At 40.0% G+C, this 25,831-nt stretch overlaps 3 protein-coding genes across 4 annotated transcripts; 2 read left to right on the forward strand and 1 right to left on the reverse strand.

Moving 5' to 3' along the window:
• Nucleotides 1-10,611: 10,611 nt before the first annotated feature.
• angptl6 (angiopoietin-like 6) lies at nucleotides 10,612-14,396 on the reverse strand. Its single transcript, XM_037689100.1, has 6 exons — nucleotides 13,944-14,396; nucleotides 13,732-13,863; nucleotides 13,471-13,660; nucleotides 12,598-12,791; nucleotides 10,982-11,252; nucleotides 10,612-10,906 (listed from the first exon to the last, which is right to left on the reverse strand). Exons 1-6 carry the CDS (start codon nucleotides 14,394-14,396, stop codon nucleotides 10,722-10,724), a joined length of 1,425 nt encoding a protein of 474 aa, XP_037545028.1. The 3' UTR covers nucleotides 10,612-10,721.
• Nucleotides 14,397-15,819: 1,423 nt separating this feature from the next.
• On the forward strand, nucleotides 15,820-21,052 carry ppan (peter pan homolog). 2 transcript variants are annotated; one of them, XM_037689099.1, is made up of 13 exons: nucleotides 15,820-16,019; nucleotides 16,273-16,443; nucleotides 16,622-16,723; nucleotides 16,816-16,866; nucleotides 17,054-17,224; nucleotides 17,437-17,513; nucleotides 17,822-17,929; nucleotides 19,125-19,248; nucleotides 19,323-19,401; nucleotides 19,593-19,722; nucleotides 19,805-19,959; nucleotides 20,045-20,288; nucleotides 20,333-20,461. In XM_037689099.1, the coding sequence occupies exons 1-13, from the start codon at nucleotides 16,005-16,007 to the stop codon at nucleotides 20,370-20,372; spliced, it is 1,467 nt and encodes a 488-aa protein (XP_037545027.1). In that variant the 5' UTR covers nucleotides 15,820-16,004; the 3' UTR covers nucleotides 20,373-20,461. The 2 variants fall into 2 exon arrangements, with proteins under 2 accessions (XP_037545027.1, XP_037545026.1); XM_037689098.1 differs by having other exon boundaries at nucleotides 20,045-21,052.
• Nucleotides 21,053-22,395: 1,343 nt separating this feature from the next.
• On the forward strand, nucleotides 22,396-23,344 carry p2ry11 (purinergic receptor P2Y11). The gene has a single exon (XM_037689101.1). It carries the CDS (start codon nucleotides 22,396-22,398, stop codon nucleotides 23,329-23,331), a length of 936 nt encoding a protein of 311 aa, XP_037545029.1. The 3' UTR covers nucleotides 23,332-23,344.
• Nucleotides 23,345-25,831: the final 2,487 nt, after the last annotated feature.

A 25,831-nucleotide genomic window follows, 5' to 3' on the forward strand; every position in this document is an offset into this window, starting at 1 on the left:
TGTAAGTTATTAGGAAAACAGTTAGGGAATCACCTTCTAACGGTTGACAATAATGAAATTCCTATCAAGTATAGAAAAGCCACTACCCATCTTAGTGAAATGTGTTCTCTCCTAATTTATATTTATAAAGAAAATAAATTATGTATCTAACACTGGCCCCCAGGCGCCCCTTGGTGGTACCCCTTGTCAGTACATCAATAAACTCCACCATCTCTTTGAACATACAGCAGCAAGTACATGATGGGGGTGGGACCTACAACTGATCCTGGACAGGAAAGCTGGTTCACATGAGAGATGTCCTTATTATTTACAGTTTACGGTAAATGAACTGTTACCAAACAGAAACATGAAGATGATGCTACAACCACTTTAGGTTTTTAAGAAGAATGCTCTTATCATTTTTAAGCATACAAGTTCTTGAAGTAGCAAAAGTGAAGGTCTTGAGGTTCTCCTTAAGAGTGACAAGGATGGATAAGATCAGGAAGGAGATCATCAGAGGTACAGCACAGGTTGAACAACTGGGAGATAAAGTTAGAGAGGCCAGACTGAGATGGTTTGGACATGTCCAGAAGAGGGACAGTGGGTACATTGGTACGTTAGACATGCAGCTGTCAGGAACAAGACAGTGGAGATACATGGATGCAGAAAGGACATGGAGGTAGTTGCAGTGAGGACAGAGGATGCAGAGGACATAGATGGAGGAGGATGACTTTCTGTGGCAACCCCTGAAGAGGGAACGGTCGAAAGAAGAAGTTCTTCTAAGTGTTGTTAAAATACATTTATTTATGTTAAACAATTATTCTTGTATATTGTTAAATAAAAAGTACATGTTGACAAAAATTGTAAAATTCTGTGTTGTTGCCTTGATTTTCTTCGGTCTGTAGGAAAACTCATATTGGTCGACGTCTAATTCAAGTTTTTACACATTCAACAGATGAGAATACAACAATATAAATGTACTATGACACCCTCATACAGCTAGAAAAACATCTGGATTTAAAAAAAACTAGACTGAAACACAACATGAGAACATACATTGTTGCACAACCTTCACACATCTGGTCAAATGTTCTGTACAGAGGTCTGTTTTACGCTTCATTTTAAATTATACACAGGCTGCTCTTTTAGTTCATTTCCGTTTTCCCGGCAGAGTTTGCAGTCATGGGGATAGAGGATCCATTAGTGCTTGAAATAAAAGTATACTGCCCTTGTCTTCTTTTGCGGCAGGTTAAGCAGTATAAAATCCCAAGGACAATAAGGATGAGGGGTAAAATTAGTAGCAACCAAAACATTTCACTGGATTTGTCTGAAAAACATGAACAAACAAAAAAAATCTATTGAGACAATCCATCACACCGCTTGATGTTTTGTTTAGATTTTTCTGTAAAATGCAGCATGTATTGTAAAATCAGTTCAAGTGTGCATGTTCGTACCTCTTTCAGCCAGTGAAACGGTTCTTGTCACATTCCCAACTTTATTCGTGGCAACACAGACGTAAAGGCCGGCGTTGGCAGACGTGGCTCCTGTAACTGTGATGATCCTCTGGTGCCCCTCTGTGGTCTCCTTCAGGTTGTCTGCAGGCCTGTAGCTCCATTTGATCTCAGGGCGAGGGTTTCCCTGAGCACTGCAGCTAAAAGTCACATTTCCACCTGGGATCAAGACCTCACGGACGTTTTCCTCCTTGAACTCTGGTGCATCTGTTAAATATAAAAAAAGTAGTGAAATGGAAAAATAATGTTTTAATAAATATATTTTTAGTTTTATGTTATCAGCATCTACTGACTATAGCGTGTGTGTTCTTTGCAGAAAGTAGTCACTGAATGCATATCTGCAACTGATTAATGTTTGGAGTCAACTTGATTCAAGATGGCTGCCACAGCTACAGTGAATTAACGTCAAAAACACAAAAATCGCTACAATTCAGTCAGCTGTACAGCAGCCAAGCTAAAAATTGGTATTGCTTAAGCTGAAACCGCTCTCCAACACATGTTCTCAGTGTTAATAGGATGTACAGTCTTCGTTTAAAAGTTTGCTGTTAATTGTTTGATGGCAAATCTGTCTGTTAGCAAAATATCTCATGAGCTATTACGGTATTTTTCGGACTATAAGGCGCACTTAAAATCCTTGGATTTTATCAAAAATCGACCGTGAGTCTTATAATCCAGTGCACCTTATGTATAAATTCTGGTTGCTTCCTGACCACAAACCAATTTTATTTGGTGCATGGCGCTCAAAAAACTGTCAAAATGAACTTATTTCGCTTAATGCGCCTTATAGTCCGAAAAATACGGTAGATGGATTTTAACGAAATGCTTCATATAATGCTAGATATGTGATTATAAAAGTTCAGATTTACACAAAATATCAAGCGTAAACTCGTGCGTGGCTCGTCCGTGGTTGTTGTGCGAGTGAAGTGAATAGTTTCCACTGTCGTGTTTCGTCCAGCGCTCTGGGAGAATCGCCTTTTTTCCATTTTTGAACCAGGTGATGGTGGGAGGAGGCAATCCTTCTGGTTCACACAGAGGTTTAGGTTTGTCATTCACTTCAACCTCATAGTGCATCCCGCAAGTAAAACCGGGGCTGTCTGTGAAGATACATCAATAATAATCTGAGAACAAGCTCAGTAGTAATGACATGAAAGATGCGTTACGGACTCACATTCAACTGTGATCAAAACAGAGGTGGAGCTCTTGCCCATGATGTTGGTAACTTCAGCCGTGTAGCTTCCAGAGTCCGTCCTGTTGAGAGTCTTATCGGAGCTGATCACTTTCCCCTCATGGTACCATTTAACAGCAGGAGGTGGGTTCCCATCAATTTCACAAGACAGATTGTTCAAACTGAACTGGTTTTCCTGAACAGTGGGCTTGTGTGGACAGTTGATGAGGGGTTCATCTGCAAATGAAAAGTAAATTGAATTCCAACATAACTTTGCATGAATCTAATCTAAGATGAACTGTCTACATTTTGATGTGTGGACTGTTGGAGAACAAAGGACATTAAAGCTACTGCCAGTGTGGTCACCATTGTAACCACACACCTGTGTCTGTCACTCCCTGACTGCCAATTTAATGAGATGCAGACAAAGACACAGGCTAAAAAATAAGCCTCAAACTAAACAATTGTTGTGCAAAAACTATAAGCCATATCCTAAAACAAAAAATATACTGAGAGGCAGAAGACTCTGATGGTCACACATGTGATATTTTATGTTTAGTGTTTTACATAGAAGATGTGACAAGTTAAAAAAAAACACCATTGTGCACTTTCTGTTTTCTAAGGGGATTTAAGATAAACCACTGTGTCCTGCAGCAGTGAGTGGCACTCTGGAAGAAAGGAGACAGAAATGCTTGTTTTGATGCATAAGTTGTAGATGTAACTAAAATATATTTGCATGTACTAAATGTTTGTTTGCCAAAGCTATGTGTGTGACATCAAATGTTAGTTGAATATTCTGTGGACAAAAAATATATTTTTAAAAAACTGTGATTGTATAAAACCATAAAATGCATCAAAAATGTTAGTTTGGACATGAAAAGTCCAACTTTCTGTGAATGGTGGTTCTAATGAGAGGTATGCCTGAGCCGTACAACTCCAAAGAGGCCTGGGGTCTCTCATGTGTTTCACCAAAATCCCATTCATCTCAGTTTTTTCTTGCAGCTTTTATTTATTTATATATTTTTCACATTTTGATTATGCTGTTAGACCTATCACAGTCCATTCCTGACTGACCTGCATGTTTTACATTTACTTCAAAGCTGCACGATGAGATGAAAATTTTTAATCTGAGTGGTACCAAGGTCATGTCAGTGTTGATGCATTGACACCCATCCACCCATCCATCCATTATCTTTGCCTGCTTTTTCCTTTCTGGGTTGTGGGAGTCACTGGTGCTCATATCCAGCAGTCACTGTGCGAGAGGCGGGGGACACCCTGGACAGGCCTCCACTCCATCACAGTGCCACACAGAGACAAAAGAGACAACCATTCCCACTCTCACTCACACCTAGGGACAATTTAGAATTTGCCTAACATGCACGTTTTTGGTCTGTGGAGGCAACTGGAGTACCTGAAACCCACACATGCACGGAGAGAACATGCAAACTCCACCCAGAAAGGTCCCCGGTCGGGATTTAATCCGGCGACTTTCTTGCTAAGAACCAACAGCTCTACTGTGCCACCAGCATAGTTCCATGCATCGACACCCTTAAATACAAAATATTGTGTGTGAAACTTACAGAGTACAACAGCAGCGAAAGGTTCTGAGGCTGTAGAAGGAACAACCTTGGGTCCTTTGGGTCCAAGATGCAACTCAACCTCACATCTGAAAAGGGATCCATTGTCACTTTTCTTAAAAGTGACATTCAGGCTGGATGATAAATTATGTGGGGTCACGTGGGAGAATTTTACGTCGTCTGTGTGCACATTTGTAGTCCCCCGGTACCACTTCACTATGAGTTTGTGCACAGGAGCCACGTTGATGATGTCACACTTCAACTGGTACTCTGAGCCTTCTTTCATCGGACCGGGACTCACTGCAGAGACTGACACAACATCTGGAGTCTCTGTAAAATTAAAAAGGGAACAAAAAAAGTCAAATAAATAAGCTGTTGCTGGCATCTGAACAAGCATTACTAACATTCTAGCGTTCTATGATGCACAGTTGACAGTGGCACCTTTGCAAATTACGTGAATAAATGTCAAAAATGACATTATTGTATCATATTTCGTTGCATAATCCACATGAGAATATAAGACTTTACTTGTACTCACTATAGAGGTGAATGATTGCTTTTTCAGTGCACTGCTTTCCATTACTCAGAGTAACAAAACAGTAGGGATCTAAATTCCAAGCTTCCATTTTCTCAATCTTCAGAGTTGCAAGGGAAAAGTTTATTTGATTTTCACCAACTGAGGACTCCCAGCCCATAATTTCGACGTCTGCACTGGACGTGCTGCAGTTAATTACAACTGGATCTCCAAATTTCACAACGACTTCAGGGGGCGTCACTGTTAGACTGCAGGCTGTCAATCAGGAAAGAAAGAAAAGCATATCAGAATAAGCTTATTGTTATTGCACTGCTGAGTACAGCAAAATTATGTTCTGTACAGCCGTCCTAAAGATGGACAGAGGTTTACAGGGGCTTCTAATAAGCACTGTTCCTATTGCTTAGATAGAAAAAGGGAAGACACATAAGGAGAGAGGGGTATAAAAAAAAAGATCTCTCACACCATGTCCTTAACAGGGCATGGTTTAAGGTATCAAAAAAAATCTACTACAGCAAGCAATGTAGATAGACACAATACATATGCATGGATGACAAGAAGGTGAGATTTGTCCATGAGCACTTCCAGATAGTTTCCATAGTCCTGATAAGATGTTACAATGTCTCAGCCGGTACAGCTCTGATAAGCGTTCACAGAAGTTCTCAGTGGGGGACAGAGCAGAGCTTCTTTATTTACATATCCACCAAGAGCAATTTGAGATAAGTTGGCCCTCTAAGGCCGAGGGGAGGCCATATTCAGATAAACAACAGTTGTTTGGGCAGGCAGACTCTGGTTCCCATCTTCAGTTCTGCTGAAATTTTTGATGGTGAATCCAAACAGCCAGATTTGTGGACAATCCGCCGGTCTGTGCTTTAACTTTTCTCCAGGGTCGAATCCAACATGCCGACGAGTTCCAGGGAGCTCGCAATGCATATGAGTCTGAGAGCTCGAAGCACGAATTAATCCATCACATGAGGTTGGCAGCTTTACCATGGCCCAAACTGCTGCCGGCATCTTCCTAATATGTCGATATCCTAGGTATCCGCCGATCCAAAAAGCAGAAACCCGGTTATCATAAATGCAATAATGTACACGTCTTATCCATGACGTACCCAGCTGTGTGCGTCTGCTCGGGCATAATGGCTCTCCAGCACCCTGTCGCTTGAAAAAATAATTTTCAATAACGTTGAGAGGCCAGCTGACCAGATCCATAATAATAATTTACGATTCGGAAAATGTGTAAAGAGAGGCCCTGATACACAGGACAAAGAGCAAAAGCAGGAGGAAGGCAGGAGAGGGAAGAAAAGCGTCCATCTTGTTCGAGGGTGAATGAGGAAAAATCTTATATAGTCATCCTGCTGATAATTAATGAGCAATAAACAGAATTATTAAGAAATAGCTGTAAAGTAAACATGAATGTGTACCTTGTTGTGCTGGAGCTTCAGGGCTGGGATCAGCTGCTGCTGGGGTCACTTGTGGCACATTAACAAGGATGCTCAAAGTTATGTTTCCTAAAACATTGGTGGCTGTGCAGGTGTATATTGCACTGTTATTAACTTTAGTCAAACTGAGTTCACTTGAGTTCTCCAGCACGTCCACTCCATCATCAGTCGTCCACTGATATTCAGGAGCAGGGTTCCCATCAGCCTCACAGCTCAGGCTGACATCATCACCCTTAGGTACTGAGATGTAACCACTGCGATTCACCAGGAACTCAGGAGCATCTGACAAAAAAACACTTTATATTCACTCATCTTCTCAGTGATTTGGATTATTTTGAAAAAGACATTTAAAAATAAAAGGACAGAGAAGTTAACTCACAGAGCGCTGAGAGATGGCGTGTTTGAGAAACAACAGGAAGTTGTGGTCCTAGTGGCTCAAGTTCCAGCTGAGCTTCACATCTAAGCTGAACAATACCGTCCTCTCTGCTGACGTTGACCTCCAAACTGCTGGATTTATTTACTGGTATTCTGGTTGTTTCAGAGAAAGACTGTGTATCTATAGTTTCATTGTTTTTAAACCACTTGGTGGTGAGATTTTGGACAGGAGCAGCGTTGAAGACACCACACTGAAGTTCATAAGTTGTCTTCTCGCTCAAAACATTTAAAGTCTTTACAGACAGGAGGACCTCTGGGATTTCTGTGAAAACAGGATACAATTTTTTATTTTTATTTTGTCTTCATTGCTTTGTAACTGGGGTGCCGTTTGTAACGTAACACAGTCAAAAATTAACAGCAATATTTGGTTTATTTAGCCTTTCATAAAAAAAATAGTTTTTTTTTTTCAGTCATATTTTCAAAATGTTATTCACACATTTATAAATGTCATAGTTCCAAACTAAATATTTAGTTACCAAGCTAAATATTTAGTTTACAAACTAAATACTTAACTTGCAAGTTAAATATTTAGTTACCAAAGTAAATTTTTAGTTCCACACTAAATATTTAGTTTACAGACTAAATGTTTATGTCAAAGCTGAATTTTTAATTTACAAATATTTATACATATATTTATATATATTTAAATATATATATATATATAATATATATTTACAAATATTTAACTTATAAGTTAAATATTTAGTTAGCAAATTAAATATTTATTTTGGAAATTAATGTTTAGTTTGTAAAATACATATGTTGGTCCAAGCTAAATGCTTAGTGAACAAAATTAAATATTTTGGAAATTAATTTTTTAGTTTGGAAAATAAATACGTAGGTCCGAGCTAAGTATTCGGTTAGCAAATTAAATATTTATTTTGGAAAATAAATGTTTAGCTTGGAAAATAAATATTTAGGGCCGACTAAATATTTTGATAGCAAATTAAATATTTAGTTTAGGAAATAAATCTTCAGCTTAAAAATTAAATGTTTAGTTTGGAAATTAAATATCTAGCTTGGCAAATAAATATTTAGTTTGGAAATTAAATGTTTAGTTTTGAAAATAAATATTTAGCTTGGAAATAAAATATTTAATTGACACCTAAAAATTTAGTTCACTAACTAAATATTTAACGTGCAGGTTAAATATTAATATTATAAATAAGTTAAATATTAATATCATAAATAAATATTAATATTGCAAATATTATAAATTTATAACTTGCAAGTTAAATATTTAGGGTGTAAATTAAACATTTATCTTGGACATAAACATTTAGTTTGTAAACTAAATACTTCACGTGGAGCTAAATATTTAGCTTGCTAACTAAACATTTAACTTGTAAGTTAAGTATTTATTTTTTTTATTAAATATTTAGTTTGGAACTTTGATATATATAAATGTATAAATGACATAGTGAAAATATGACTTTGAAAAAAAAAACTTTTTTTCCTTATAAGTTAAATATTTAGTTTGTAAATTTAAAAAAATGCTGTTAATTTTTGACTGTGTAACTTTACAAACAGCACCCCATATTTAACTGTTTAAACTTACTATAAACTATAATTTCAATCTCTTGGCTGCATTCAACAGACTCATTCAGCTTTATTTTGCACTCCCCCTTAGCATTCCAGTCCGTCGCTGGTGTAACGATGGAAACAAAGCTGTCCAAACTTTCACTTTGAGCTTGATGTGTTCCTATTTGGAGGGTAATTTCTTCAAGATCTTCTTCCATAACGGAGCAGTTGACATGGATGTCTTCTCCATATTCAGTTATGAGCATGGGAGGGTTCAGGATGAGAGGGTTCATCCCAGGAGGACATGTCTCATCTGCATCTGTAGACAGAAAAATAATAACATAAAGCAGACTTTACCGCACTCTGAGTGCACATATTGATGAATAATGCCTCTAATTGAGCAGTTTTATGTTGAAATGTTCATGACGTTGGGAAAAACAAGAGAGCAAGGACTGTTTTTTGAAAAAAAAATCCCACTTTTTTAGCGTTTCTAGCTAAAACTATGAATAAATTAAAAGCTTCTTTGAAAAAAATGTGTTATCCATCACCTTAGTTTGTCTAAGATTATGCTGAAAAATGACTGCCTATGTAAAAACACATTGTACATAATCTGTGTAATCTCATGCAATACAGCAAGCTGTCACACTCAGAGTAAGTGTTGTGAATGACTCTCAGCTACTACCACCCTATACTTTAACCTCAATACATGTCAAATTGACTGAGACAGTATTGTGTTGGCTAATTGACTGCAAAGGCTAATCAATTGTATATGTATGTCCAATTTTTCTCAAAGTTTCAATGCAATTTGTCCAGTGGTTCATGAGATATTTTGCTAACAGCCAAACAATGTTGAATCTAATGTTTAATATTACAGTTTAAGGCTAAGATCTTGCATGATAAGTTCGTTACATCTAGTAGTTCCTCACATATATATCTTAAAACGTTTGAATTTGCCATTTTGTGTGTTCTAAATTCATGCGAATGTGGCAGCCATCCTTACATGCGTTGATTCCAAAAGGTAAAGGTTATAGTGGCTCAATGAATATTTCGTAAAGGTTTTGTTAAAATCCATGAGGTGGTTCTTGAGCTATTTTGCTAACAGTCAGAGTTGACTTGAAATAGTTCATGGTAAAACTCCAATCAAAGATTTTGAGCTTAGAATATGTTCTGGGGATCAGGCTCAGCTACTACCACACCAAATGTCAGCTCCTTTTCTGTAAAGATGAAAGAAGTTGGCCATGTTTTGTGTTTTTCAGGGTCACTTATCTGTAGTAAGTTGACTCTAAGTTGTTGTAACTACAGCCCATACTTACGTCCTATAAGCTTCATTAAAATTTGATCAGTGCTTCACGAGACACGAAGAAAAAAAATACTTGGCGGCTGTTGCTTTTTTATTTTTAGGGAATTTAGGTTTTTTTTTTATAGGATATACATAAAAATATGATATTTGACACATTTTCATTTATTGTTGTTGATAGTTTCTGTTTATGATTTTAAAAAAATACAGAACATTCATGCGTGTCTGTTAGCCACCGATGCTGTACAAAGACTAGCATTAACAGGTTAAGTTGTATTTTGTAAAAGCGATCACCACACCCAGTTTTCATTTACACGCGCCGGTTTTTACACCGACTTCGTAACACCTACCCCTCCCACTTACAATTACATTTTACTCATGTATTTTAATTTCTGTTGATAGTTTTTGTTTACGATTACCTCAAAGATAACTTGTCCAAATAGTTGTTTCCTGAATCATCCTGTCGAGATGAAAAAGTTCTTCCTTTCATTTCACAGCACGTGCGTGCTTATCGAAACAAAAAGTGAGTAAAAACAACAATAAACCAAATAACCCCAACATCTCAGTAACCTGCGACCCTAACCCTAAAATCAAACAAACTGTCCAACGTTTATGATTCATAACTCGTCATTTCCACTCACCACACAGAGACAATGTGAGCAGAAGCCCCAGCATCTTGACAGGCAGCATCCTTAAGCAGCATGCAGGAGGAGGAGAGGTGGGAACCAGGAAGGACCAGAGGAGGTCCAGCTTTCTGATGGAACAAACTGGATCTTGGCCCAGATCTGGTGCTACAGATGATTCTGACAGTTACATAGGTAGTCAAAGAAAGCTAAATGGGGAAAATGAACGCCCAGGAAACAGGAAATCCTTTGTGGCGCAACTGTTGATGGTTATTCCTCCACCCATGCAGCATTCTGTGCAGCTGCTGATAGTATCCTTTCAAAACCTATTGCACACCGCCTAAAAATGATGTTAATGTATTGTTTGATTAGGAACAAAGTGGGAAACAGAATATTTTGCAATAACCCTAGCCACTGTCTGGTAATTAACAGGTTATTTACCAAATGGTTTCAAGTTTAGACCTAAGCACACATTTTATTTATAAAGCAGAAACACTGAAGACACTTGCTGGTGCTCATATCGTCATCTTTATTTTCTGTGTCATCCACATGCATTTGTTTCTTTCTTTCTTTCATTCGTTTTCCTTTATTTAACCTGATTTAAAATCAAGATCTCTTTTGCAAGAGGGACCTGTGCAGCTATGTGGGTTTGATCATCATGGAAACTTTTTTCAGAGAGTAGGAACCTCCATGGAACTCAGCCCAATAGACTCCATCCTGGTAGCGGCTTCGATAATGTCCACCTCGGTACCATACACCGTTCAGATTGGAGTGGGCGCACATGTGGTACCACCAGCCTCCTTTCTGGTAATGAGCACAGTTACCTGACAACAGAAGAGCAGAAATGGTCATGAACGTATAGTCATTCCAGAACACAGAGCTTTAGAGCAGGAGCAGACCCATGTAGCTGTCCTTGTCCCGGTCCAGAGTGGTGAAGGCCTTGTTGTTGTGCCATGACAGGGAGTCCCCTGCGTTGCCTTGGTATTGTCCCAAACGCAGGCGGTACCAGTCGCTCTCTGGTTCCAAACGGAAGCTGTCGTATTCTGCAAACACGTGCCGGCCCTGCCAGTCCTCCAGAGCCACCCGCAGCTTATATTTAGCTTGTTTCGTGAGCCAGTAGAGGTGTTCCAGACCGAGCCAGTACTCCCCGTTTAGGTTCCCAAAGCCTTGCTGCAACACACCAAAGCTCTAATTTAGACCCGCTTTCTAAAAGGCCCTACTTTCTTCCCTGTAAAGTTTCTTTACAGCAGTTTTCAAAATTTACAAATAATTAAAAATAGGAGTCTGATATAAAATAGTTACTCGAAAAGTAAACTTTTACTAATAAATAAAATCTGCAGCTGGTGACCCTTGAGTCATCCATTTATTAATACTGTGTCTTTTAGCTTTTAGGGAAAAACAAATGAGTTTTAATGGAAAACCAAGTTAACTTACCAAGTACATATTTGTTACGTACCAGGTAGCCTGCAAGTAACAAGGCACTTCATAATACCCTGTGGTCCTCATTGAAAACAGGTATATAAACAGTACACACCAGGTAAGTGCCTAGTAAATACTAGATATGTAACTAGAAGTACTTGGTGTGCTACTGTAAATATGTATATGGCACATTCCAGACAAGTACCAAGTACATACCAGAGAAAGACCAGGTACCTCTTGGCTAAGTACAAAGGATGTATGTGATACAGTACATGCACTGTAGGTGTGTAGTTTGTATGTAAATGGTAAATACACTTATATAACGTCTTTCTACCTTATCAAGATACTCTAAGCGCTTTACACCACAATCTGTGCTCTCGTTTACCCATTCATACAGCACTCTACTATTTCTGTACAAAGAATAATCAGTGCTTTATCACATTCATACACTGATGGGACACACATCGGAGGCAGTGAAGGGTTCAGTGTCTTGCCCAGGAGCACTTCAGCATGTGACTGCTGGTGGAATCGAACCCCCAGCTATTGCATTGGAGGACGACTGCTCTAACCACTCAGCCACAGCCGCCCTGTATGTACAGGGTAACCTGTAATTTCATAATACAACCCTGTCCCTGTAGCTTCAAGGTATATAACCAGTACGTACCCGGCACAAACTCTGTAATTAACATGTACTCTGTATGCGCTACTGTTGATAAGTACTTGGTAAGTTCCCAGTATGTATCAGGCACATTCCTAAGTAACATACACAAAACCTGTTTGTGCTAGTGTACATAATATACATACTCCCTACAAGCCAGGTGAGTACAGAGTATGTACCAAGTAAGTAATCCTGTGAATATTATGTACTTGCCTTGTACATGCTATTTTACGTACTGGATATGTAACTTGTAAGTACACAATTGGTAGCCGGCCTTTTAAAATGTAATTATTTTCTCAATACTTTCATTAATGCCCATATTCATCAATCATCATACATCATCACATATTTTCTACTTCAGCTGTTGACCCCAGGACCACAGTCCAACAATAATCACCCTCATTTCGATTTCCGAGCTTCAAAGATGTATGAAGTCACCTTGTACTGCTCCCAGGTCCTGAAGAAGTTAACCGATCCATCCTGTCTCCTCTGGATGACGGTCCACCCTCCCAGATCACCACTCTGCTCGCACCAGGCCTGCAGGAGGCGGTTGGTGTTCAGTGGGCGGAGCAGGTAGATCCCACTGGTGGTCTCACCTGAGTCCAGGATGTGCTGACAGTCCCGCCACGGCCCTGAACCAAGAAAACACGTGCCAGTAATATGCAGACATAGCGTACTTTTTTTAAAATTTATTTTTAAATGCACAACTTTTAAATGCTATCTATTTCAAAGGAATGGTAACAGTTTGTAAAGTCGCCTTAACGTCTAGAAGATCAAAGACGTTCTGCAGCTTCAGTTTATCTAGCTGGAGCAAAGGCATGTTTTTTCAGATTCCTGTTCAGAAACAGGCCCTGGTAAAAATGAACTTGTAGCAGAATACCTCCCACATGGAGTGATGACACCCAATGAGCTGCCATGGAAAGCACTGTCACATGAGCGCAATGTGGCAGCGCTTTAGAAAGTGCTGATGAGTCATTTTGTGTCTGTCATCGGCTCCAGTCCTCTATACTCTGGATTTTTTTTTTTTTTTTTTTTTTTAATCAAAGTAGGCAAGTTTCTGCTCTTTGGGGATGTTTAAAACATTTGCAAACGTTGGGCTCTTCATCACGACGCCTGAGCTCTGAGAGCAGCTTTGACGTTGTTTAGGCTTTCCCAAGAAGATAAGACTTCTACCAGCAGGTCATTGACTCCGTCAGCTTCTGCTGCTTATCTGAGCTCTTAAATAACTCTGATAAAGATGAGGAAGAAAAAAAAAATGCAGTTTGGAGTATAATGAGGTGCTACTTTGAAATTTGCCTGACACTGAAGTACCTGGAGAGTTTGTGACAGGGAAGCTCACAAAAGGCTTGTTGGTCGGAGCGTGCGGGGAATCTCCTCCTGTTTTGTCTTGCGGTGCTGAGGCAGCGCTTTGGTCCCTTTGAACGTCACTGATCATTTTGTTGGCTTCAGAGCTGTAATTATGATGCTCATTAGGCTGGATGCTTGCTGGATCTGTCATCACCTGCTCACACAGAACACACAGTTCTTGTCCCTCGGAGCACATGTTTCAGACATAAAGAGCATGTGTCTTACCTGAGAGCTGGAATCCCTGCGCTGGCACTGCTTCTCCAGTTTGCTGATGAACTGGTTCTGCGAGCTTATCGTGGAGGTGAGGGCTCCATATTTCTTCTCCAGTTCCCTGTAATTACTGGACACCTGTAATGCCTGAGGTGTCCCACAGCAAACATAAAGATGAGCTGGTAAGAGATTTAGATGTGGCTTTTTTTGCGCTGTTCTTTGCTCACCTGTGTTGTAGCATTGAGCAGGAGGCTCTCCACCCGTTGCTGCTCCAAAGCCTGGTCCTTCTTGTGCATGACTTCCTGCAGCAGCTGGGCGTAGAGCTGGGCGATGCGAGAGTTCATATTGTTGCTCTCTTTGCGAAGGGCTCTCACCTCCATGGCGAGAGACCCTTCCTGCTCCAGTTGGCGCTGGAGCTTGTCCAGCTGTTCCTGCTGATGTTTGAGCTGCGCCTGCAGAGCTGCCACATCAGAGCGGTTGGGCGAAGATGGCAGCGTGTTCAAACACAGCGCTCCTGTCAGTTTCTGCTGCGGAACAATGAAGGTGTAAGAGCAACGTTCTGCTTTAGAATCTGAAGAACGTGGTGATTGTTTGCCTCCAACCATCTGTCCTACAACTTCTGGTGTGTTCACACACACTGTGAGAAAAATGCTCAGGCTTATTGTCAGTGATGAATCCATGGATTTCTCAAACACCTGAGGACACCCTGGTAAAGGAGTAAAAAATGTATATATTACTGAAGTTATGATTACCCAGCAGGGGCTAACAAGGTTCGACCATCTCCAACATGATTTAACTTTTTTTTAAGTCTCTTCACCAGATGTTCCTTTGAAAGTATGCACATTCCTACGTGCTGGAAACTTTGCACGTCAACACTAAAGAGACAACAGTCAACACAAACCAGACAGAATCAACATGCCTCCGACTCACAATTAACAAAACCGCAAGACTCAAAGACAAAAAAAAAACAGGGAAAACGGACACATGGCTTTTAAAAAATGTAACTTTTTCTTTGAAATAATCTACTGGAAACCTTGAAATCAAATAATATCTTATTTGTTGCAAAATACAACAATTATTACTGTGAGTTTGGATACATCAAGAAGTGAATAATATGCTAAGTAATGGTTTAAATGACTTAACACTTTTTATGATTAGATAAATGTTTAGAAATACTTATAACTTACCGTTGCAGATGCTGAATGTCTTTGTTCCTTTTCCAGTGTTCAGCAGCAGCTCACAGCACCATAATACATTAAATTCATCTTTTTCATACAGGAAACAGAGAAGCTTTCTTCAGATTTAAAGCTCAGAGTTGTCAGTTGTATTCAGTCAGGTGAATGACTGGGTTTGTGATGGAGCTGCACTGCTCAGTTTCTGGCTCAGTATCACAAAAAAAAAAAAGAGAGACGGCTAATAAACTCTCCCAGTGATGTCTCCTCCCAGTGCTTGTTGTTTAGCTCTGCTCAGTGTAGGAATCTGGATATCTCCTCCCTTCTCCACCACCCCGTGAGCCTGCAAAAAGAACTGAACTTGCATGTGATGATGTGATGTGGCTTCAACTTCCGTCAAATCTCTGACGCATCTGTTGTTGGATTTCTAGTCTTAAATGATCCGCTGGTGTTTAAATGGCTGTATTGAAGGCATTTTGTGGAAGTTATTTTAGTTTAATTAGAAGCATTCAAGAGACATAACGATGAAATACTGGAATACTGTATATTCATTCATTCAACCATTATTTATGCAGGTTAATCCCATTGAGCCTCGGGGACTCATTTACAAGAGCGACTTGAATTTTAACAAAGAGTGATGACAACAATGGACAACAACGACAACAGAAGATAATCATAAATAATGCATACATTTTTTTTAATATGAAGTAATTTGAATATGAAGCAATTAAATCACTTAATCAGGTGTGTTGTAGCAGGGAAACAACTAAAACATGCAGGGTAGTGTTCCTTGAGGACCAGGGTTGTGAATCACAGTACTGTGCTGTAAATAAATAAAACGTCACTTTTCTGCCCTCTGGTGGTCAAAGAAAAATATTGCAGGGCAGATAAACCAGATCAGCTCGGAACAAACTGTTCTCAGTTTGAGAAACACGGACCTATTAGTGTGTTACACCGTGAGAGTACCATGTGGAAGGATTGGCGAGTAGAAGTTTCCCGTTTTACTGTAGATTTTGCTGCAACAATGAACATAACCTAATTTAACTTACGTGTACTTTCGCAAAAATTATTGTGAGTTTTTCAAAGAATTTTATCAGCGTTGCGTCGAGTTAAATCATGGGGAAATCAAAGGTGAGTGCGCTTAGCCTCCGCTTCATGTTAGCTAACGGCTAATCAACGAAATTTAGACTAAATTATTAAATACGGTATTGTTTGATTATATCGCAACTCAAATGGTTATGTTGCTGAAAAATAGTCTATGGTGTTGTAGACAGTAAAGTTAGCATTGCTTCAACCTCCGTTAAACTCTAGCTTAGCTTGTGCTAGCTTAGCATCATTGAGAAGTGTGTTTAACAAAAGCATGGTTGTATTTTGTTTGTGTTAGACCAAAACTCAGAAGAAAGCCCGAGAAGAAGCCCACCAGGTGGCAGAGCATGCGTACAGATCTGTGCCCCACTCTTTCGTCTTTCACCGGGGTCAGATTGGGAAAAACGTCGGTCAGCTCGTCATGGACATGCGGAGAGTCATGCAGCCCTTCACCGCAGAGTCGCTGAAGGTCTGGAAAACATCTGTCTGCAACTTCTGGGAGACACTTCATATTGAAACTTTGGATTTGACGTGAAATTTTTCAGCAGGCGACCTAAAACGTGCATTTCTTAAATTGAGATACATGAATACTACTTTTTGAACATGGTCACCCACTCATTATTACTGGTTTTTTTTTTATAATCTAGGTTCGAAAAAGGAATGTCCTTAAAGATTTTGCATCAGTAGCAGGACCGCTGGGAGTGTCACACTTTATCATCTTTGGTAAAACTCCCAACAGTGTCACCATGGTGAGACGGTCAGCTCAAAAACACGTGTTTTTTTTTATCCTTTATATTCAATTCATGCTTTTTCTAATCCAACCGTCTTTTTCTTGTTGCAGAGAGTTACTCGACTTCCCAAAGGTCCCATGCTTTATTTCAAAGTCCTTAAGGTAAATATTTTAATACACCAGCAAAGCTAGTTTGATCTAATGATGGGTTCAGGTGATGAGATTTAAATATTTGATTGTTATGTGATATTTTCTAAAGTAAACGCACTGATGCACCCGTGCACCATTACAATATACACGCAATGTTTTTCTCCACTTTTTATTTAAAACCTTTTTTTTTCCCCTCCAGTATTCTCTCGTCAAAGACGTGATTTCGTCTCTGAAGAAGCACAGGATGCACGAGCAGCAGTTCACACACCATCCACTACTTATCCTCAGCAACTTCGGAATGGATGGCATGCACGTCAAACTGATGGCCACCATGTTCCAGCACATGTTTCCTTCAATAAACGTTCAAAGGGTATCTGTAGTAGAACTTGTATTTTTTTGTTGCATTGTAATTGAAGATGGACGAACCTTGCAGACATGATGAAAGTATAGTCTTCTGAATCAGTGTGAAGATTTTTCATAAGTAAACGCTTTCTGATACCTTGGTTTTTTTTTTTTTTTTTTTAATGAACACAGGGCGAGCTTTTCTCTGAGGTGAACTGATGATTCTTTTCTCCTGTTCAGGTTAATCTAAACGACATCAAGAGGTGTGTGCTGCTTCATTTCAACTCGGAGTCCCAAGAAATACAATTTCGACATTAGTAAGTAAGAATTTAATATTATCTTTGTGCCGTAAAGTTAAGCTGCGAAAGTTTATGCAGCTGCATCGCTGGTGTGCTGCTGCTTTGTGTTCTAAATCGAGCTAAGTTGTATTACAATTAATGTGGCTTTAAGTTTTAGAAATAATTCGGTGGAGTGGTGGGCTCAGATGATGATAAACTCTTGACTTGATGTTTCCGTGATGTACGTCCAAAGTAAACGCACTGATGAGCCTCTTCACGTTGCAGCTCGCCGTCGTCCGTTTGCGTCCAGTCAGGTTTACTAAAGTGGTCGTGTTTCTAACCTGCAGCAGCCTGAAGGTTGTTCCTGTCGGGATGAGCCGAGGCGTAAAGAAGCTGATGCTGGAGAGGTTCCCCAATATGAACAAGTTTGAGGACATCAGTGAGCTGCTCATGAAGTAAGCTTCAGTTGTTGCTGAAATTAAGTTATTTTGTTAAAATACTCATTGCAAAGTGTGAAACAAAAAAATGTATACAGAACTGCCGTACTTTCCACTATACACATTGCACGGCCTTATAAGTCACGTCAGTCCAGATACGTTATTAAACATAAATGTATCGCTTCACCGTGTAAGTCGCATCTAATATGCGTCACCGCTGACCACCTGGAAACGTGGGCCGGTGTTGTGCCAAAAATCGACGGGCTGCCAAATAACGGCTGCGGGAGCATGCATGGGAGGACAAGATTAACACTTTAAACAATTATTTGTTTGCTCGACGTTATAATAAAGGTGTGTCTCAGTTTAACTTTTCTTTAATAAATGAACTTTAATGGTCAAATCAGCTGCATTTCGCCTGGGCAGCGAAATGCAGCTGATTTGACGTTTGCTCCAGGAGTTCCAGAATGAGACGAAGTTGGCTCTTTATGGCAAGCCAAGTGTCTCATTAATAGACACTTTTACCTATTAATGAGACACTTGGCTTGCCATACTGCTCAAGAGCCCTCTAGTGGCTGAAAATGGTAGTGTTCAATATTTTCCATGTCAGAATGAATGAAATCGTCAGATCTCAGCCAAAAATTGGGTTATAAATATGGGGGGGGGGGGGGGTGTATGGTGACTTCGGTGTATAAGTTGCAGGACTTGCAAATTTATGCCAAAAGGTGCAACTTATACAGTGAAAAATATGTTATATGAAATGATAAGTTTAAAAGTTTCCTCCAGTAGTCTCCAGACTTATTGAATCAGTTCTGAAATGTGGGTCCACAGTCGATGTAAACAAAGTATTTGGCTGAATCTTGTCAAAATTGATTGGTCTACATTAGGTTGAGCAAAGTCTGAGGTAAACAAATAATGGCTGGTAAGTTTCAGTTTGACACCCCCCCCCCCCCCCCCCCCCCCATCACCCACCCTTTTTACTCTTTAGTCACTTTAGCACTTTCTGTAGATAAACATGGTTGAATCTGGTCACTCCTTCCTTTTATGACTCTTTACAATTAGTTTAACAGAAATATGAAGAATTGTTTTTCCCTACTATGTGATATTTTTATTTTAGTCCTATCTTGATAAGTTTGCTACTTTTACATTTGTAGTGTTTTATCTTTTACAGAATGGGTCTGTATTTAATATTTAAAGTGCTGTCTACATGTCTCAGGGGAGCAAATCTTTCAGAAAGTGAAGCTGAACCGGACGGAGATTACAACATAACTGAACTTCCACAAATCTACTCTGGAAGGGGCAACATGGCGTCACAGCAGAGCGCCGTCCGTTTGACCGAAGTGCGTAAGGGTCTTATGTTTAACGCACCCGTGAGCTTTGATGTCGGCTAAATATCGTATTTCGTTGTCCTCAGGTTGGTCCTCGTATGACTCTGCAGCTGATAAAGATTCAGGAGGGGATGGGCGACGGGAACATTCTTTACCACTCCTTGAGTGAGTGCACGGCAGTCCTAATTTAATCCTGCTCGATGCTCAGATGTACATGATGATGCAATCTGTATGATTCGTATGATTTCTCTTTAAAAGTAAACGCTATCTGATTCGTCTGGACTTTATTTCAGTTTTATGCACCCGCGACGCAAACCGTTTTTGAGCAGGAATATTTTTGTGTACGTTGCTTACAGTAACCAAGACGGAGGAAGAAATACAGGAGATCCTGAAAAGAAAAGAAGCCCAGGTTAAAAAAAAGGGGGAACGCCAAAAACAACAGGAACAGAATATTGCAGAGAAGAAAGCGAAGCGGGACGAGCACAAGTAATTTGGGTTTGGAGCAACTTCACGTGTTTCCTGTTTGGTTCACTTGAAGTATAAAAACTAAATATTTTCTGTCTGTCAGGAAGAAGAGCCTGGAAGGCATAAAGAGGAAACTAGCTGAGGCTGAAGAGGACAGCGAGGTGGAAGATCCAGGGGCGCAGGACGATAAAGCTGCTGTCGAATCTGATGATGATGTGGAGTATTACAGACAGGCTGTGGGGGAAGAACCGGATGAAGGTGCATATAAAACATGCTCTGTAAACCCTAATGTAGTGCTTATTTTTATTGACTAAATGTTTTTTTTTGTTTTTTTTTTGTGCAGACATGTTCCCGAGCGCCAAAAAGAGACGACGCTCCGAAAAGTCTCACAAGCCGACCAAGAAGGGGAAGTTGTCTCCCGTTGCGTCCTCCAAAGAAACGTTTTCCAAATCGCCAAATAGAAAAGGTGCAGGAGGACAAAGCAGAGACAGAATGGGAAAAGACAGACATGGGAAAGGGTGGAAGAAATCAAAAGATGAGAAGACGACGTTTGGAAAGAAAAAGTTTCCCCCAAAATCTAGAGATGAAAAAACGTTTGGAAAGAAAAAGTTCTCCCCCAAATCTAGAGATGAAAAAATGTTTGGAAAGAAAAAGTTCTCCCCCAAATCTAGAGATGAGGAGAAAACATTTGGAAAGAAAAAGTTCCCCCCAGGAAAAGCATTTGGCTTTAAGAAAGGTGGGGAGAGGGAAAATAAATATGGTGGGAAAAAGTTTGGCGATAAGAAAAACAACAAAGACAAATCATTCAGATCTAAAGGCCAGAAAAACCAGTCGGGTTTCAAGAATAAAGGCGCAGGAAGAAATCCAGGCTTCTCTCAGAAGAAAAGAAAAAGCTGAACTGTTCTCTGGTTCTGTGCTTTGGGTGCAGTGCCGGGTTCAACCAGCAGGAGGCAGCAAAGATTAACCAGGTGAAGCCCGAGCTGGAGCATGAGACAAATAAGACTGTAAAATAAAAAATACTGATTTGAATTGTCAGTATTTACATTCGTTTGGACTTCAGAACTTAAGTGAACATTTTTATAAATAAGTTCTAAAAGTTTTTTTTTCTCTGTGCCATTTAAATTCAAATGATGTTCTTTACCGTCTGAATTTAAAAAGCGTACTTGAGAGAAATAAATGATTGTGGCAAATTTTTATTGAATAAATGTTTTTCCCCTCAATGCAAAAAAATCAGAATCAAGAGTTTGAAACAAGTAAAAGTAACTGTTAGGTCTGTTGAGAACAAAGTGTTTGTGTGTGGGGGTTGTTTTCTGATTGTTGCACAAATGAGCATCTCTAAAAAGATTTGAAGAGGAGCATTAGTCGAGTAAAGATGTTTTAAAAACAGTTGTGGAGTGAATAGCCCAGTTAATTGATTTAAGTTTCTGTGAAAGGCAAAGTTGATAGAACTCCATTAGTTTAGCATTTCTGGCTGCATTTTCTGTTGAGTTGTTGATCTCATCAGTAAAATGTTACGTCAGAATACAAACTCACTGTTGTTATAGGGGTGCAGTGTTCTGGCCGATCTCTAAAAAGTCTGACCGGCCGATACCAATTTTGTTTGATAAGCAACACAGTCAGGTGTTATAAGGTCACAATGCACCTTCAGTTTTCCAATTATTTTATTAAAAAACACACCCTTGAACAATATCCTAGAAATAATACAAACTTGTTTTAACTGGCCATGAGGTAGTGCTCTAAAATATAAAGGAAGTTTAGACAATTGTTAAAAAAAATCTGTTTCTCATGCAAGTATCGGCCAGTTTCCCAAAATTAAGGAAATCAGCGCCGATTTATCTGTGCACCCCCAGTAGTAACCATTGATCTGTAAAATGAATATGTTGGCCTTTGCATGTAATGATACTATAAACACCTACAGAGCCTATATAAAGTTATTTCCCTCAGATGTTTGTGCTATTGCTGCAGTCGCACATCAGTTGTGGTCAATATAAATTCGTTAATCCTGTATATGCAACTCAAAACCAGTTCATCCCTTTCAAAGTCATCGTCCTAATTCAAACTGGACAAAATATAATAGAAATGTACATGTAAGGACGGATACAAACGGATTCCCGAAGTCCTGAATATCCTCAGCTCTTGTCAAATCCATCAAGAAATGGAAGGACGTGTGTAAATTACCAGTAGGTCGTCCTCAAACTGAGTGACCCAAGACTAGCTGGCAAAACTTAACTGTGTTGTTTGTAAGAAATTGTTTTTTGTTTGCGAGTGTGATTTCTGTCGTGCACAGATGCCATGTCTTTATTGCATAATTTGCAAATGCAGCTTCTGGCGTCACAGTTTCCGTTTCTGGCGTCACAGTTTCCGTTTTGCAAATTGTGAAATGAGCGCTGGGGCACGAGGAAACGACTTGTTTGCGTCCTCGACGTCTCGCAGCACGCACAAACATCTGCCTTTAGGTAAGATAAAGATGTTTTTTATTTTTATCCACATTCCATAAAATTATGTTTTTATATTTGACTCTGCTTTCTGCAACTCTCGTAATTTAACAGCATAAAAATAAATTGGGGCTTTAACCTGACGATTTATGCCACCTATTAAATGTAGTAATTTTAATCATCCTATTATTTACATGTATTTCTTGCTATGATTTATTTGAACAGCTGCTCAGAAGCTGAACTTGGAGCCGAAGGCAGGATGGCAGTCAATTTCTCCGACTGCGAGAGGTTTCAGATTGGCGTGCTGCCGGCGGTGTACGGTGTGGAGTTTGTGGTGGCCTTGGCAGGAAACCTGTTTGCCCTGTGGCTTCTGCTCACCAAGGAACGGAGGAACTGGCACGCCGGTGTCGTGCTGTCCTGTAACCTGGCCATCAGTGACCTGCTGTACGTCCTCACCCTGCCTCTGCTGATCGTCTACTACTCCCTCGGGAAACGATGGCCGTTCAGTGAAGCTGTGTGTAAAACCGAGCGGTTCCTTTTCACGTGCAATCTGAACGTGAGCATCTTCTTCATCATGGCGATAAGCGTGAACAGATGCGTGGCCCTCAAGTGGCCCTTCTTTGCTCGCTCCTACGTGGAGCCTGCTCATCTCAAGGTCGTCAGCGTGGTCGTCTGGGTCATTGTTGGGGTCATCTCCTCCCCCGTGCTGAAATTCGCCTCCGTTTGTCACGACAAGAATAACACGACTCTATGCGTGTCGTTCTGTGACAAAAATATGAACGACGCAATGCCTTTCTTGATTTACAAATTGTTTCTGGCTGTGTTTGGCTGTCTCCTTCCCTTTCTGGTCACTTTCACTTCCTACTATGTGGTGATCCGGGTGGTGCGGGAAAATGTCAGCATAACAACGCTTGAGAAACGCAAAGTTGCCTTGTTAGTCTCATCAGTGATCGTCCTGTATGCCGTTTCCTTTGTGCCCTATCACGTCTCTCAAATCGCCCACTTGTATAGGAGAATCTTCAACCGTAACAAGCCCATCTGTTGGATCTACAACATGTACCAAGTGTCCAAAGGACTGGCAACGCTGAACATGTGCATCCATCCGATACTCTACGTGGCTGTGTTTGATAGCATCAGAGTCGCATGTTGTGGGAACAGCTCAGAGGACAAGATTCAGGGGATGATAAGGAAGTAGAACTGCTACTTGGTGGGGGTTTTTTGTGTGTGTGTGTGTGTAGTCGCTATGAACTTTAACTGGAGATATTAAGCTAATTGTTGCTCTGCAACGAAATCCTGCACACTTCTTGTTTGTACACTGAGCAAAAATATAAATGCAACACTTCTCTTTTTGTTGCTATTTTCCATGAGCTGAACTCAACAAACCAGAGACTTGTTTATGTACACAAAAGGTCTTTTTCTCCCAAATAGTTTCCACAAATGTGTGTAAATCTGTGTTCGTGAGCACTTCTTTACTGAGATAATCCATCCACCACACAGTTGTGGTATATCAAGATGCTGATTAAATAGCATGATGATTGCACATGTGTGCCTTAGGCTGACCACAATAAAAGGCCACTCTAAAATGTGCAGTTGCATCACCCGGCACAATGTCACGGATGTCACAAGTTTTGAAGGAGCATGCAACTGACTGCAGGAATATCAGCCGGAGCTGTTGCTCGTGAAATTAATATTCATTTCTCTACCATACGTCGTCTCCAAAGCTGTTTCGGAGAATTTGGCAGTACATCCAACTGGCCTCACAACCGCAGACCACGTGTAACCACACCAGCCCAGGACCTCTACATGCAGCATCTTCACCTCCAAGATCCACCAGGACAGCTGCCGCAACAGCAGGTTGGCATAACCAAATAATTTCTGCAGAAACTGTCTCAGGGAAGTTCACCTGCATGCTCATGGTCCTCATGAGGATCGCCACCTTTGTCATCGTAACAGACTTCAGTGGGCAAATGCTCATATTAAATGGCATATGGAAGTGCTCTTCACAGATGAATCCCTGTTTTCACTGTACAGGGTACATGGCAGACTGCATTTATGGGGTCGTGTGGGTGAATGTTGTGAATCGAGTGGCCCTTGGTGGTGGTGGTGGGGTTAAGATACGGGCAGGCGTATGTTACGAATAACAAACACGTGCGTTTTGAATGCACAGAGATATTGTGACAAGATCTTAACGCCCATTGTTGTGCCATTTATCCATGACCATCATTTCATTATGCAGCATGATAATGCACGGCCCCATGAATCCTGGAAGCTGAAAACATCCCAGTCCTTGCATGGCCAGCATACTCACTGGACATGTTACCCTTTAAGAATGCTCTGAATTGGAGTATACAACAGCACGTTCCAGTTCCTGACAATCCAAGAACTTTGCACAACCACTGGAGAGGAGTGGACCAACATTCCACAGGCCGTGATCAATAAACTGATCAACTCTATGAAAAAAAATGTGTTGCACTGTCTGAGAAATACCATATGCCTGCCCATACCATAACTCCACCACCAAGACGGGCCATTCAATGCCATACCTGCCATGTACCCTGTACAGTGAAAACCTGAATTCATCTGTGAAGAGAACACCTCTCTCTGTCATACGCCATCAAATGTGAGCATTTGCCCACGCAAGTCAGTTACAGTGACAAACTGCATCAGGTAGAGCCCAATTAGGATGACCGGTGTGCTTCCCTGAGAAGGTTTCTGACAGTTTGTGCAGAAATTCTTTAGTTATGCAAACTGATCGTTGCAGCAGCTGTCAGGGTGGCAGGTCTCAGACGATCTTGGAGGTGAAGATGCTGGATGTTGATGTGATTGTGACATCTATGGCATTGTGCTGTGTGATAAAACTGCAAATTTTAGAGTGGCCTTTTATTGTGGTCAGCCTAAGGCACACCTGTGCAATTATCATGCTGTCTATTCAGCATCGTGATATGCCACGCCTGTGAGGTGGGTGGATGATCTCGGCAAAGGAGAAGTGTTCACGAACACAGATTTACACTTTTTTTTTTTTTTTACAATATTTGGGAGAAAAAGACCTATTGTGTACTTTGAAAAACTCTTGGATCTTTGAGTTTAGCTCATGAAAAATGGGAGCAAGAACAAGTGTTGCATTTATAGTTTTGTTCAGTATAGTTATTAATGCCAGATGTTGTTCTGTACTAACAAATTTTGACCAAACCTGTCTGTAAAAAAAGGCCTTTTGTTGGTAATGTCAACAATCTGACTCACATCTGGAAAACCAAACATAAGGAGAATTTATTTTTATTATATTTATTTTTATATATTTTGCTATTCTTAACCATGGGTATTATGAACTAAATAAATGCCATTTAGCACTCAAGAATTCTGTCTGTTTTTATTGGCATTGAAACTATTTGCATCGATCATAATGTTGACAAGCTCCAAACTGTGTTGCTCAGTCATAATGCAATCTGCTTTAAATTTTACTTGATTTGTGTATGCAATGTTATATATTAAAAGATGAAACAATAGTTTAATTGAACAAGTACAAAAGTAAATTCTTGTGGAAATTTAAAATGGCAATAATTACTAATAATAAACACTAACACTGCAATGTAGCTAAATCCACAATAAGTATCATATGTACAATAAAATCGAAGAATATTGGCGCCAAAATCAAAATCTTATTTTGAAAAGAAACAAGTTGTCGTACTTTTATTGCG

The sequence above is a fragment of the Nematolebias whitei genome, chromosome 15 (assembly GCF_014905685.2).
Source record: "Nematolebias whitei isolate Nwh7 chromosome 15, NemWhi1, whole genome shotgun sequence".
NCBI classification, from domain to species: domain Eukaryota; kingdom Metazoa; phylum Chordata; class Actinopteri; order Cyprinodontiformes; family Rivulidae; genus Nematolebias; species Nematolebias whitei.

Excerpts from the sequence above, each read along its gene's own strand:
- p2ry11 (XM_037689101.1), top strand. The coding sequence starts at position 22,396 with ATGGCAGTCAATTTCTCCGACTGCGAGAGGTTTCAGATTGGCGTGCTG.
- ppan (XM_037689098.1), top strand. Across the intron at positions 17,225-17,436 it reads CTTCAATAAACGTTCAAAGG|GTTAATCTAAACGACATCAA; the intron begins GTATCTGTAGTA and ends TCTCCTGTTCAG. Across the intron at positions 19,249-19,322 it reads GCGCCGTCCGTTTGACCGAA|GTTGGTCCTCGTATGACTCT; the intron begins GTGCGTAAGGGT and ends CGTTGTCCTCAG.
- angptl6 (XM_037689100.1), bottom strand. The coding sequence starts at position 14,396 with ATGGATTCATCACTGACAATAAGCCTGAGCATTTTTCTCACAGTGTGT. Across the intron at positions 13,864-13,943 it reads TGCTCAATGCTACAACACAG|GCATTACAGGTGTCCAGTAA; the intron begins GTGAGCAAAGAA and ends GGGACACCTCAG. Across the intron at positions 13,661-13,731 it reads GCAGGGATTCCAGCTCTCAG|GTGATGACAGATCCAGCAAG; the intron begins GTAAGACACATG and ends CTGTGTGAGCAG.